Genomic DNA, 14,672 nt, shown 5'->3' with positions numbered 1-14,672 from the left:
TGGCAGAGTGAAGCAAACAACATCTTTCACCCATTGATATAACATGTAATCTGTGGTGCGCCAGATGCGCCATTATTTGTCAACCGCAGAAGGTGACATGTGACGTAACAGCATCAAGAGCATCTTTTTTCAAGAACTTTTCAAAACAAGTTTCCTATCTTTCTTCCCCCATTTCTCTCAGCTTATTGATTTTATGAGGCAATGGTATGCACCATAAATTCTGTGAAAATAGTTTGATCATTTTCATGCATTCTTAAAAAATCGAGTTCCCAACCCCATTCTGCAGTGGGTGCAGACAATGTATTCTGCATCCACAATAATCTGGAACAAAACCCCCTTTTCTCAGCAACGCTACTTTCCATGCAGCACGACAAATTTAGGATATTTTGCCCACTATCCATCTTTCGAAGCATTTGCTACTGTAATGGTCTTCAAAACTTACATTTGTGCTCAAGTAAAAAAAAAAAAAGACGAAACGGAACACGTGTGATTGAACAGTGACAGATACCGATGACCCACTGTCAAAAGTTTTAGCACGATGATCTCAGAAAATGGCAAAGTTAGCTGCCTTTACTTTTGCGGTAGTCCATTCACAGTTGCGTGAGTTATTGACATTATCAATGCTTCAAAATGCACTTATCGGTATCTTTTCGACATGGAACATCCTCAAAGCTCGCAATGAGCATCCGCTCGGGTGCCGTTCCCTACCCCCCCCCCCCCCCGCTTCACCGGCCATGGTCCTGGATTTCTGCACCCGTGCACTACGCCCGTGGGCCCCTTTAAGCTAACACCGGGCCCCACGGGTCAGCGCAGGGGCCCCTTGCCAAGTTGCCCCCCCCCAAACTCCAAGTCTGCGACCGCCCCTGACGGTGGGTACTTACTTATAGGCCTACAGTTAACTCGCGTCCCATAGAGGGTGGGGGGGGGGCATATGTTACCACCCTGTCGCGTTTTTGTGCGTGTGAGGGAGAGAGAGAGAGAGAGAGAGAGAGAGAGAGAGAGAGAGAGAGAGAGAGAGAGAGAGAGAGGAGAGAGAGAGAGAGAGAGAGAGAGAGAGAGAGAGAGAGAGAGAGAGAGAGAGAGAGAGAGATAGAGAGAGAGAGAGAGAGAGAGAGAGAGAGAGAGAGAGAGAGAGAGAGAGAGAGAGAGAGAGAGAGAGAGAGAGAGAGAGAGAGAGAGAGGAGAGAGAGAGAGAGAGAGAGAGAGAGAGAGAGAGAGAGAGAGAGAGAGAGAGAGAGAGAGAGAGAGAGAGAGAGAGAGAGAGAGAGAGAGAGAGAGAGAGAGAGAGAGAGAGAGAGAGAGAGAGAGAGAGAGGAGAGAGAGAGAGAGAGAGAGAGAGAGAGAGAGAGAGAGAGAGAGAGAGAGAGAGAGAGAGAGAGAGAGAGAGAGAGAGGCCATTTATTCAATAACAAACAGATGAATATAACAAATCAAGTAGGCAATTGGCGCAAAAGTGCAAAAGTTAAATCATGGCGCCGCTTGCTATTTACGAGAAGTACAGCGGATGACCGCCCCCCCCCCCCCTAAGATCTCGAGAACGGAGCAAGATAGCGACAAGCAGTAAACGGCATCGGATACGCACGGACAAGGTCTACAATTCTTACTAAGGTCATTTTGACGGTCAAAGGTCAAAACTCAAAGATGACGTCACAGGGGTCGAAAAAGTCAAAATGGCGGCGCTAGATATGGAGAGTTTTTTTTTCGAATAACTTTCGAATTAGTCAAGATAGGAACAAACTAAGGGCATCATCGTGATCCTCTCGTTAATCCGCATCGAATGATATATATGTTGATCTCGAAAGGTCAAGGTCAAAGGTTGACCTCAGGTCACGTGACCTCGAGGTCATCATGTATATCATTCGATGCGTCTTGACGAGCTGAACACAATGAGACCATCCACGCGGCTGTATCTTATTCCTGTACGGAGTTATTGGCAAAAAAAACCGTTGGTGACATTTGATGACGTCACATGACCTTACAGCTGCCCAACAGCAAAACACACCTCAAGGTAGTGAAGGTTGATCGTATATGAAGTCATGTATGGTATATGGGGGCCATTCCGACCCATTTTAGTGGTAAAAACAGGGAATTGATTTTCCCCCATTGACTTATAATGGGGAGGTCGCGAAATTGACCTGACCTTAGGTTACCGACATCAAAATTCTGAGATTAACAAATTGTAGCTACCAATAACCTAATAACATCCTGTGACTTTCAAAGGCCTCCGACATCTACTGTAGCTCTGGCACGGTGACAAAGTTGCAAAAAAGTGACTTGGTTGGGTCATTCAAAGTGACCTGGTGACCTGACCTTAAAGGTTCAAACTTGCACACCATGTGTAAAATTGATGAGAGAATAGTCGTACCAAATTTCGCGGCGCTACGCGCCGCGGTTTTCCCGCTATCCGCGAGAAACCTCAGGGGGGGGGGGGCGGATATCCGCTCCCCCGTCGGTGCGCGTGTTAACGAAGTAGTTCTGGTGCCTTCGTAACATGTTACGAAGCTGCCAGATGCGTTTGACACATACTACGAATACCCGTCACGACTCCTACTGTTTGACCTGACCTGACCTGACCCGACCTGGTCTAAATGCTTAAAGACATCACCTGTGATCAAAACTAACACGATATTCGTGATCAGCACCCCGAAAAACCTCTAATCAGCCACACTTTCGACTTTCTAACAGGTCCCGATTTTCCCTTTGGGTCATTGACCTGACCTGGAAGGTCAACCAATGACCTAGGACCTTAAAATTGGGTATCATCGACTTCCTCTCGTGACAGGCAGCACGCTCGTTTTTTTCCGCGAAGCTCTAGCTCAATCAGGGGCCAAACGGCAAGGGGGGGTCCAACCGACCCCCCCCCCCCTACACATTAGAAGCTGGCAAACGCCGCACACATGCGAGGGTTAAATTGCAAAACTAGCCTTTATCATATAATGGCTGCACCAAAACATGCTTATTTGAGAGAGCTCACTGAGAACCACAATTTTGCAGATAGGTAGCATATCATTAGAAATATTCCGATGATTAGAAATAACCTTCCGATGATTGCGATTCGCTCGTTGGATACCAAATCTCAGTTGCCATTCAAACGTATTTTGAATAAGTTTGAATCAATGGCACTCTTGAAGACAGTGGCACCCCTTCGAAAACAACAACAATAGGCACGAGCCATGCCACGAGCGGAAGTGGTTAGCAACAGTCAGCCGTCCAGTCCAAGACGACCGCCGCGGACGCCGCTGATCACTGATTGGCTGGTGGCGGTCGTGACGTCAGCCACGCTCGGGGCTGAAGTCCCGTCGCCCGCAGGTTGGCAGCCAGGAAGTGATCGAGAAAAATCAGTGCTCGACAACTGGCTGTGAGGTGGGCGGTTTGTGTGCTGTTCGTTTTAGTCGGTGTTTTCCAAGTGCTCGAAGTGGGTATTTAAAATGTGGCCCGATTTGATTGCCTACCGACCAGACGTCTTCTTTGACGGTAAGCTGGCGCCGCTGATGTTCCAGTTCGGCATTTGGAACACGACTGACGAGAGCATAATTGTTAGGCCGGTTTGCGAAGGATGCTGTACTCCATTTGGTATGAAATGTTCACAAGCGATTGCCAAGTAGCTTGTTTTATGTGTTTTCCAAAAGTGTCTATGTGCATGTGATGGATACTTAATTACTTAGCTAACGTCGGCTGGCAGTGTGCATGAGTCATTCAAAGAATGAATTGGAATGAATGAATGAATGAATGAATGAGTGACCAGTATCAACACGTTGTTACATTTTTAACGTTGAAATCTTACATTCATATATTGGAAATTAATACATTCTTTTTTTTTTTGGATACATGTAGGACATGGGTAGTAGGTAGCTACTTTGACTTGTCTTGATCAGTGCTGGTGGTGATAGTTTCGTTTTGGTATTAAAAAGGCAGAGAGCTTTTATTCCCTTCATGGACTTCAGTAGGAATCAGTCAACAGTAGGAATCAATCAAATCATTCAAGTCGGGAAGAATGTCAGAAAATGATCCTGATCCGGGAGCGTGGCACGTCATGTCATACCTTGTAGGGTTTTCGCAGACGTTTTTCATTTCAGCACTTGCAGACTGCAGTGATCGTCTTTGCCATGCCTACACTCTTCTTATTCAACGAGAGTAAAAACGTCAACCGTTCCACCCATGGGGTTAGATGAATGACACCCTCGTTTTGTGAAGGCTAAATTTGAGTGGCAAATCAAGACCAAACATTCCGTTCCCTCATTAAAAAAGTCATTTTACCTTCCCTGATCCCTGACAATTTTGTAACCCTGAATCGAAGGGCATTCGACTGTCATCTCTTCCTCAAGGCCAAAATGGCAATTCAACGCCCCATGTCAGACTCACCACCCAATATTGTGCTATTCCCTACCTTTAACCCGCGCCCCGTAGGGCTATCGGCGGACCATACCACCCGTAGAGGGGAGGCGTTTCGCTACCCCCTCCCCCTAAGATATCAGAAAGTTAACGGCCAATTCAAATTCTCAAAATTCAAACGGCTTTGGATAGTCCTACCACGGAACTACCTTGTGACCCGATTTCATTGACCTTGGTCCAACTGATGGCGTCACAGGTCAGGTCAAAGATCGAATTTTCACCGTTTACAGGCATTTCAAGAATTGTGTTGTAAAATCGAGTAAAAGGCATGTTATTGTAAATTATCGATGGGGGAATTGTCCGCAAAACACATATTTTGCTAATTGAGGTCGTTGATACCAGGTCAGGTCACAAAGGTTAGGTCACTGAGGGTCACAATACGAAAGTGTCGTATGATGCATGTTTTATGGTCCATCTTACATGGCAAATGAGATTATGTGGGTCAGGCAACCTTTGGGGCCAGTTAACCCGCGCCCCACTGGGGGGGGGGGCTATTCATAGCCCCCTCCCGTTTTTCTGTAATAACTTCCAGACCGCTTAACGTATCAACGCCAAACTTTCAGTACCTTCGGCTGCATCAATTTGACACCTTGTGTCAAAATATGAACTTCGTAGCTACCATAGGTCGGCCGGAAATTACGTCAGAGTGACGTCATGTTTGGCCGATTTCGACGCAAAACATTGAACCACGGCAATCGTTTCCAATAGCTCAGTTTTTAAGCTAGATCCAATTTATTTGCATGAAAGGACTCAGAATAGACTGCGCTATCAAAGTGCCATCTCGGATTTTCGAAATGTTGAAAATGTCTAAAATTTTGTATCATAAAATTCAAAACTTATATTTTTATATTTTTCAAAAAGTTTTTACCTCTTCGAAGAAAATCGGAATATATGTGATACAACGCATGCTTATGACTAACTAGCAAGTTTTAGCTAAATATCTTAAAAAATGGCCAAGTTATACGCACTATTGCAAAAAATTCATAATTATTAATTTTTCAAAGCAATTTTTCAGTACGTATTTGACATCGTACACCAGTATAAATGGCACCATCGTGTTTCTGAGCTCAAACTGCATCCGATAGACATGTTTTTGTTGAAAAATTCTAACTTCAAAATTTGAACCTTTTTTTACCTGAAAGTGACCTTCACCTGACCTAAGCTAAATTCGACTCAAAATGAATGACGCAGACGACATCAAATTCGAAATATATGGCCTAAATGGACCATAAAACATGTTTCACGTGACCGGCGCATGATATAATATTTCCGTGACCTGTGATGACCTGACCCTGACCTGAAAATCAAAGTACAAGTTTGGTATCCTCAGAGTATCTAGAGCATCTGTTCACGAGTGTGTAAACCAAAAATGAGCCTGATCTGACTTGTAGGACGGCGGCCAGAGCCCAAAATGTGAACAAGCCAAAATGCTAATAATTTTTACTTTGACCTGACCTGTGACGTCATTGGTGACCTCGAGGTCAATGAAATTAGGTTTCTCTCGACAGTTTTTCCGGGGCTATCAGACGCCGTTTGAATTTTGACGATCGGGCCAGTAGTTTTGGAGTTAGGAGGAGGGCTATGAAGAGCCCCCCCACCCCCGTAGGGCGTGTTATACGCAGACCCCAGTGGGGCGCGGGTTAAGGTTATGTTCTGGTAAAGGTCAGGTCAAGGTCAAGCCAAATAAGGTCAAATTTAAAAGTTGATATTTTTGCATAAATTGGGTATCGTTTCCATGCAGCTCGTCACGAGGAGTGTGGTGTTTGATTTGCGCTAATGGTCTAGAATTGCTAACAAATGAGCAAAAAATTTGACGTTATCAATTTTGAATAGTGTTCTCGCTATAACTTGGCCAAAAAAAGAAGCATCAAACTCAAATTTGGTATGTGGTGAATGTGGGAGTGACTCTCATTTATATTCCGTTTTTCTCGAAATTTGAAAAAAAAAATTTTTTAACTGTTTTATCTATTTTTTATTTTTAGGGGTTAAAACCCAAAAAAATTCACAGATCTGAGATTACAGTTTTGTAGCCCCGTTAATTCGACACCTTTTATGTCTTGATCATTTTCTGTATCTTCAGAGCTGTAAGCCTGACAGCTCTTCCCGTGAACCTTTTTTTTTTTTGTTCGAAAATGGCAGAACATGACGTCCTTCTTACGTCATTTGCGGCGAACCTATTATAGCCTATGGACAATTTTTATCATAATGTGTAAAATTGTTGCCCGGAGGGGTCCTGAAAGTTTGGTGACGATATCTGCAGTCGTTTAGGAGATATTGACTGAAAAGGACGGGGGGGCGTTTCGCCCCCCCCCCTCTTACGGGGCGCGGGTTAAGTCATGATTGTCTCATGGACTATGGCATGGATGTAAAGGATCATGAAATGTACAGTGGCCATTGGCCTTTGATGATGTCGCTTTGTTAACCCACGACCCGTTGGGCCAAAAGGCCCCCCGTGTTTTTTTTTTTTGCAGATAACTTAGAAACAACTGCGAATTTCGACTTGAAGCCTTCAGTAGGTAACTCTCCGGACATCAATTTTACACAACTCCTGGAACAATTATGTCCCAGTTCATCTCAGGTCACGAGTTATAGAGGTCAAACGGAGGTCATGTTCGACGATTTTTCATCGAAAAAGTTGTTCACTGAGAAAAATCGCAGAAAATCAAGGTTTAAACTTAGCGACTTAAAAATTGGACCGTAGGTATAAAAAGGCATGACAAACAAAATGGTTATCTTTAAATTTCCAAAAATTTAAAAAAAATCCTTAGATCTAGAGATTTTCGAACTCAAAATTTAGATTTACTAGGATATTTTTAAAATTGGAGGAAATTTCTAGAAAATGGGAATATTTGTCAGAGAAACCCTTACGGGTCTTACACAAGCCAAAAATTAACAAAATATCTCTAAAACTGCCAGAGATATAGCCGTTTGAATGACTGAAAAGGTAGCGACTGTTCTTATGAGTTTTTGGGTATTTGTGCTTGAACTCAGTGAGGAATAGTAGGTATTAATGATACCTACGTATCAACCTCTTCCTGACTGAATATGATCCTTTACGTGAGTAAAGTCTCTTTTACGTAAAAACCTGTTTTTCGTTGTAAACCAGTACAATGTGACCCTATTTGACCTTTCTGTGACGTCATAGGTCCAAGAAAATGGTCAAGGAGGTGTCTGTGGTTGCATATATATGACCTGTCTTCATAAAGACTCGAATATTCACAATTTAACATGCCTTTCCTTACGATTCACGGAAGTGTTTTCTGATTGGTCGAGGCTGACCTCTGTTATGACGTCCTAGGTCATCATCCACTCAGGTGACTATCCATATGCCAAATCTATCATATACAATATACATCATATCCAAAGTCATTTTGGAAACTTATATTTCATTTTTATGACCGACTTCTCGACTCGTCATTGTAAATTGGACTGATTTCATATTTTTGACCTCCCTGTGACGTCACAGGTCAATTATCAAAGTTATCGATATCTTATCTTGTACATCTCGATGAGTTCTTTCGATTGCCGTTTGAATTTTTCCGATCCGGCTATTGGTTCCGGAGATACGACGGGGGCCCTTTGTCGCCCCCCCCTCACCCTACACGTGTAACCTGCCATACCTCAACGGGGCGCGGGTTAACTTAATAACTTTCTGGGGCACTTAAGGAGGCTTTGGCGAGAGAGTGTATGACAAGTTTACTCCATATAATCGCAATTCCGGCCTGACATGGCCTCGAGAAATAGGTCACAGGTCAAAAGTCATTAAGATCAGGGTCATGAAATTGTTATGGTGTGTAAAGAATTTTTAACTCGAGGCTGCGGGAAGTTTTGTGACAATCGGCCGCTTTTTACGCAAGCCTTTCGTGAAAAGCCGAGTGGAGGGGTCCAGCCGTTTGAGTGCGAGGGTTAAATATACACATCTATATTTATGTGGAAAAGGGTCGGTCGAATCCCTCCGCATGGTCGCTTGGCCCTGATTGAGCTAGAGCTCTTTGTAAAGAAACGAACCGATGACGTCCTTCAAGGTCCGAGTTTATTAGCTGACCTTCCAGGTCAGGTCAGTAATCGGAAGCTTGAAAAAATTAGGATCTGCTTGACTTTCTTGGAAAGAGTTTATGTATTTTGGAATCCTGATTTCGGATATTGCAATCGTTTGCACGATAGTATTTGTGCGGCTGTGGTAGGTTTGGTCAGGTCAGGTCGACCGTTAAACGTCTTTAAGGTTATTGTTACACTGTTACAGCATCTACCACCACTGGCAGCTGCGCTGCGTGCTGCAGGCGTTCAAAGATCTACAGATAAAGATGTTTATTGTTTAAAAATACTCGATCTTAAAATTGGTTACCAGTCGCTGCATCTCGCAACGGCGCTTGCCCTTTTCTCCGTGTGACTCAGTTAGGGGCGAAAGCGGCAGTGCGGCCAAATTGGTGATGTTGCGGGGAAAGTCACCCCCCCCCCAATGAAAAGTATAATGACATCCTCAGAAATTTTAAAATTACATCATCACGACGTTTTTGCTGTGAAAGCATACCTAGTGTAGGAATACAGATTAAAAATGTTCCAATGTACGATTCGCACAGTCATACTCGTGCTGTCGCGCTTGCAATGTTGTTTTTTTACATCTTTAATGACAATATTTGGAGTTTTTTTTTTTACTTTCCACCAGAGCTTGACGTCAGGTATAGTTTTTCCACATTACTTGTAAAAACTGCACCTAAAATGAGGCTGAAGACGATTTTTTTAGATAGGGACATCTTCATACGACTTTTTTATACGTCCTCCCCCTAACGCTAAACCAATTTGGCCACACTGAAAGCGGCGAGGTCCCACCCCTCCCCTCGGCTGTGGCGTATGCAGAAAACCGACAGGGCCGGCGATCGTAAAGGCTGTTTTTCGTTCGACACCATTCCGCTCGTCACAGTGTACTACTTGCCTGCGTGTGTGTGTGCGTTTGTTTTTAGCAGGTACCCGTTGCCGGACATTTCTTGCTGATGCCAGGTCATACTGGGTCACGGAGCCTGACATGTCGTGACGGGAGGATGCAGGGTTTTGTAAACCAGTGTGGCCACTGCTGCAGTGGTCAGGCCCATCGCCGTGACCACAGCCCCACACAGCCACTAACCACCCCGCCGGCCCCCTCCCGGCACCGGTCCTCGAACACTACGCCCGGCAGCTGACCTTTACCTGACCTCTGACCCTGTTCCGTGCCGCCGGGCGCTCCAAACCAGTTCTAGCCTCTACCCCGGGTCCTCAGCTGAGACCATAGGTACTATGCCGAGTGAGGGGCAGCTCGTGCTTGGCAAACGGGGCCGGCGCACAGTAGGCGATCGGGCATGTAGATTGTAGAGTGCATAGCCAAGCGAAACCCATCGATGTTCATAACTTGCATGCTTTCCATGCTGGGACTCGTATATTTCAGACCAGCAGTCTCTAATATCTGTTGAACGATTGCAGTATTATGGCGCATCATAAAAGTCACTCTGACCTTCTAATCGTTTATTTATCCTTATGTATGACAGGTATAGCAAGACATATCGAATTTCTCATCACGAACTACAATTTGGCCTTAACTCGCGGCCCACACTGGGGTCTGCGTATAACACGTCCTACGGGGGGATTCATAGCCCCCCCCCCCTCCTACCTCCGAAACTACTGTGCCGATCGTCAAAATTTAAACCGCGGCGTCTGATAGCCCCGGAAACCTGTCGAGCGAAACCTAATTTCATTGACCTCGAAGTCACCGATGACGTCACAGGTCAGGTCAAAGTAAAAATTATCAATGTTTGGCTTGTTCACAATTTGGGTTCTGGCCGCCGGCTTACAAGTCAGAACAAGCTCATTTTTGTTTACACACTCGTGAACAGATAATTTAGATACTCTAAGGGTACCAAACTTGTACTTTGATTTTCAGTTCAGGGTCAGGTCATCACAGGTCACGGAAAGCTTATATCATGCATCGGTCACGTGACACATGTTTTATAATCCGTTTAGGCCATAAATTTCGGATTCGATGTCGTTTATGTCATTCGAGGTCATGTTGAGTTGAATTTAGCTTATAGCTCAGGCCGAAATCGCGAAATGCGTCGAAATCGGAATCGAAATCGAAATCGGCCGAACATGACGTCACTCTGACGTCAATTCCGGTCAACCTATGGTAGCTACGAAGTTCAAATTTTGACACAAGGTGTCAAGTTGATGCATCCAAAGGTACTGAAAGTTTGACGTCGATACGTCAAGCGGTTTAGAAGTTATTGCAGAAAATTGGGAGGGGCTATGAATAGCCCCCCCCCCCCAGTGGGGCGCGGGTTAAGCCGATTTGAAAATTTGACCTAAGGTCAAGGTGACCTGACCGGAAAAGGCCATGTTCCATACCAGCGATCCGCATCGTCGACCCGAATACATTCAAGTGGTTGCTTTGGCTCTAAGTGTCTACCAAAAGTTATTGCCGAAAAACTGCTATTTAGATTTACATTTCATGACCTAAGACGACCTCGTGTCTAAGACATGGGTACACCATATTTTAGCACTGTGCAGATGTTTACTTACGACGTCGGCAAGAATTTGTTTGGGACTTTGACACGCATATCCGTAAAAATTTAGGCATTGGAATTCAAAATTATATCCCGAAAGGTAATTTCGGGGGCGAAGACGGTTAACCTAAATCGTTTCAGTTAATTGCGACTTTTAAAAATAAATCTCAGTCAGCCAATCTTTTGAAAGCCGTGGCTGTGGCTGTGACGCCTGTCTCGGCTGGCGCTCGTTTCAGACTCGGACGACGTGGAGGCGATTCTGGCCGAGTTTCGGGAGAACGGCCGCGACACCGAGTACCGTCCCGAGGCGGAGCTGTTGAGCGCGCGCCTCCTCACCCGGCCGCTGCTCGAGGCCAGGCGCAAGAGCAAGAAGAGTCTGCCCGACCTCTGCGTGTTCTGCAAGAACAACGGCGAGACGGCGCAGTTCTACTCCAACCACATCCTCAAGGTGAGTCGCCGGCAGCGGGCAGAGCAGAGCTTTGTCGACTGAGGCCCGCCGCAGCTGTTACATAAGACAGTGCCATTGACCAGTCAGGGCAGGGTTCAGACGGTGTTGACAGCCCGTATGTACGTGCGGATTGCATGCTGTAAGAGATGTGTGGGGTCGTATCGTGACGGTAATTTCATCAGCACGGGGCTGGAATTTCATCAGGCTTCTGAGCTCGTGTCAAATATGGTACCTTGGAGCATCCTGCTGTCGCCGGGTGAGTACTCCAGTGGCGCGTAAAAAAAGAAGAAACGAAACATAGGAATGTCGCTCGTTAGTGGCAATTTAACATTAGCATAAAACATTTCATAAATTAACACGCAACGCATGGAAGATTGACGGGCTAACATTCCGATGGTTTCAATGATTCACGATATTCATTTGCAGTATTCGTCGCATTTGCTGTTCCATGAAGTTTTTCTTTCTTTAGTATATGCTCCACAATAGCCAGCTTTCTGAATTTCTTCCGATATCAATTGTCGATGTCAGTACTTCAAGCCTTGGTACTGGGAGCTATCCATCTGTTTGTTAGTGTTAGGACTACAGAGCCCTTGAAACACGATGTTTTACTTAATTCATTCAAAAACAAGCGTCATGAAGTCTATTGGAATCTCACTAGGCAATTTAAGCACCTGTCTCACCTTTGAAAACTTAAAATATACTTAAAGAAAGATCAGGGTTACCAGATGATCCAATATGTTGCTAAAACAGTTTGATGCCATTGCTTTTATATGATCGTGTGCATACCATGCAACCTAGTTATTACGTTGGTAAAGGTACGAGCCCCTCCTGCATTCTGTAGCCTTCACCGAACGCCCACCTAAATAAACGACAAAATAGCTCGAAATCACGGCAGCACGGTTGCCGTATTTCTGGGAACATGCGGTACTCCGCTGCTTGTTGACTTTGATGACAGCCAGCCACACCCTGCCGGTCGGGCCTGCGGACATCAAAGGCGGGCCGCTGTAACGTAAACAGTAGCGGTCAGCTTCGGCATGTCCAGACGGCCGGGGCGACATTTTCGCAATATCGCGCCGCGCCGGCCGAACGCATGATCCGATGGAATGCCGCGGTCCTGTCGGCCTTTTCGTGCACGCCTCTGTGCCGTCGGTGCACGGACTGCACGGCGAGCCGCTCCGCCGCCACTCGGTCCGCCGCGGGGCACAGAGGACACCTGGGCCGTGTGTGACGAGTGCAGCCGTCAGGCGCAGCTGCAGCTGCCGAGCCGGCCGTGTTTCTGACCCGACATGTCTGTGTCTCTGCCGCCAGGACCAGCGGGGCATCGTGCGGTGTCCCGTGCTGCGCGCCTACACGTGCCCCACGTGCGGCGCGCGCGGCGACAACGCGCACACCATCAAGTACTGCCCGCAGAGGCCCGTCTGCAAGCCGGTGCTGCCGCGCATGATCCGCAAGACGGTCCACTACTGACTGCCGACGCCGGCGCCCCGGGCGGTGTCGAGTGGAACTGGGTGTTCGCCTGTGCGAGCGACGCACCATTACTGTTGTCACCGTGGGATGTCTATTGGGGCCGTATCATCGACGGAATGAGAAGGGACAGTGAGCGATATCCACGTGTCTTTCCATGTTTTATGTTAATTCTTAAATAATGTAAGATAAAAATACCATAGCACCACGGGTGGTAATGGTGCATTTGTCTAACATTGTTCATGAATTAATCCGTCAAAGATTACATGTTTTATGTTTAGTGCTTGTGTGTGCGTGTGATATCATATGTGATGCACCAAGTGAGTGCGCGCGTCTTAAGAGGATCGTTTTTGTTTTATTGTATGCATTGGGATGTCGTATTGGGAAGGTAACCGTTTTACAGAAATATCTACAGCGGCCAAGTGCGAATCATACATTGGCGACTTGTTTTGTTTTATTGTCATGCCTCATATTTATGTGATTCGCTCATCTGTTAGCGGTACGAAATTCGTCCAATAAATTATTTTGAAAGAAATATTTGGTGATAAATGGCTGTGGCACAGTGTAGGAAAATAGCATCAACTGAGTAAATCTGGTAAGTCGGTGACCCTTTGACCTTTGTACGTGGATACGCTGCGGATACGCTTTGTACGCTGCGGAGGGATTCAGGAATGTATCGCAATCGTACCCTTAAGATATCTCAGCCGGGTGTGAAAACGAAACTATGTGAACTGAGCTGAAATCTGACGACATATATCCGGCTGGCCAAACATGTGGGAAGGCGCCGCCCGGAAGCGCCAGCCCCGAGCCATGCCTTGCATACCCCGCCCGTGTCCCGAGAGTTCTCAGCTGACGAAAGTTCGCCAAGCCGCCGAAACTCTGTAGATGATGACATGTTTTCTGCTGAAGCCGTGACCGGGCTGGCGGGTGGAAGGTGGGGCTCGCGGCGGACCGAAATGGCACCATCGCGTGCCGCCGGCCCCTGACGGTAGAGCCCGTCACGGAGCTGCTGGCCGGCTGTTCTCGGCTGCAGCGACAGCGACGCGGTCGGCCGATCCCATCCTCACGTGATGGGCGCCGAGTCCGTCCTTTCCGCGCCGGCCTGGTCCGCCCTTCCCTCGTGGACTCTGGGCTGGTCCGGTAAATCCCAACCCGCTCTATTGGCATCGGGGATCTATGTAGCCCCCCCCCCCCCGCCACCACGGCGTCATTAGCGCTGCTGGGCTGATTAAGCGTCGTCCTGCAAAGAGCCATACACATTGCTGGGCTTTACGTCCGATCATGTCGTGCCTTATCGGCGTGGTGTCCGGCTCGTTTCCGTACACGTGTAAAAATACATACCTACCTATTCTAGCTAGAACTTCGCAACAGTTCGGCCCCACGCTTTGCAGCAGCTTGTCCCTCCAACTGCGCATGGGCATACTTCTCTTGTGAATCGACCCACCATGAGCAGTTCTTTCAGTAGTGGGCAGCATTTCACCGCCGGAAAAGCCCGTTATAGACTGTGATCTTCGTTTCTTTTTTTCACGGCCGCTTGCGTACCTATACTCGTATGTGGGGAGGGTCGTTCGGGCCCCCCAACTGTTCAGTCCGTGATCGAGCTGGAGCTTAGGGGAGAAATGAGCGTGTTGCCCATAGCGAGAGGAAGCCGACCGGCTACCCAACTTTAAGGTTCTTTGTCATTGGTTGGCTTTCCAGGTCAGGCCAATGACCCAAAAGTAGGGAAAAACGGGACCTGCCAGAACATTTTAGAGAATCTACCATGTTTTTTTTCGGGGTGCTGATTTCCAAGTCTAGTATTTGCTTTGATCAACGATGACTTATTCACGCATTTGGGA

At 46.6% G+C, this 14,672-nt stretch overlaps 1 protein-coding gene across 1 annotated transcript; it reads left to right on the top strand.

The window, feature by feature from the left end:
• Positions 1–3,309: 3,309 nt before the first annotated feature.
• LOC122389444 (nanos homolog 1-like) lies at positions 3,310–13,298 on the top strand. The gene is made up of 3 exons (XM_043381518.1): positions 3,310–3,474; positions 11,159–11,370; positions 12,679–13,298. The coding sequence occupies exons 1-3, from the start codon at positions 3,429–3,431 to the stop codon at positions 12,835–12,837; spliced, it is 417 nt and encodes a 138-aa protein (XP_043237453.1). The 5' UTR covers positions 3,310–3,428; the 3' UTR covers positions 12,838–13,298.
• Positions 13,299–14,672: the final 1,374 nt, after the last annotated feature.

The sequence above is a fragment of the Amphibalanus amphitrite genome, unplaced genomic scaffold, assembly GCF_019059575.1.
Source record: "Amphibalanus amphitrite isolate SeventyFive unplaced genomic scaffold, NRLGWU_Aamphi_draft 000358F_arrow, whole genome shotgun sequence".
NCBI classification, from domain to species: domain Eukaryota; kingdom Metazoa; phylum Arthropoda; class Thecostraca; order Balanomorpha; family Balanidae; genus Amphibalanus; species Amphibalanus amphitrite.
Note: the sequence above shows the minus strand (reverse complement) of the source record. Positions and strands in the feature narration are given on the sequence as shown.

Excerpts from the sequence above, each read along its gene's own strand:
- LOC122389444 (XM_043381518.1), top strand. The coding sequence starts at position 3,429 with ATGTGGCCCGATTTGATTGCCTACCGACCAGACGTCTTCTTTGACG. Across the intron at positions 3,475-11,158 it reads ACCAGACGTCTTCTTTGACG|ACTCGGACGACGTGGAGGCG; the intron begins GTAAGCTGGCGC and ends CGCTCGTTTCAG. Across the intron at positions 11,371-12,678 it reads ACTCCAACCACATCCTCAAG|GACCAGCGGGGCATCGTGCG; the intron begins GTGAGTCGCCGG and ends CTCTGCCGCCAG.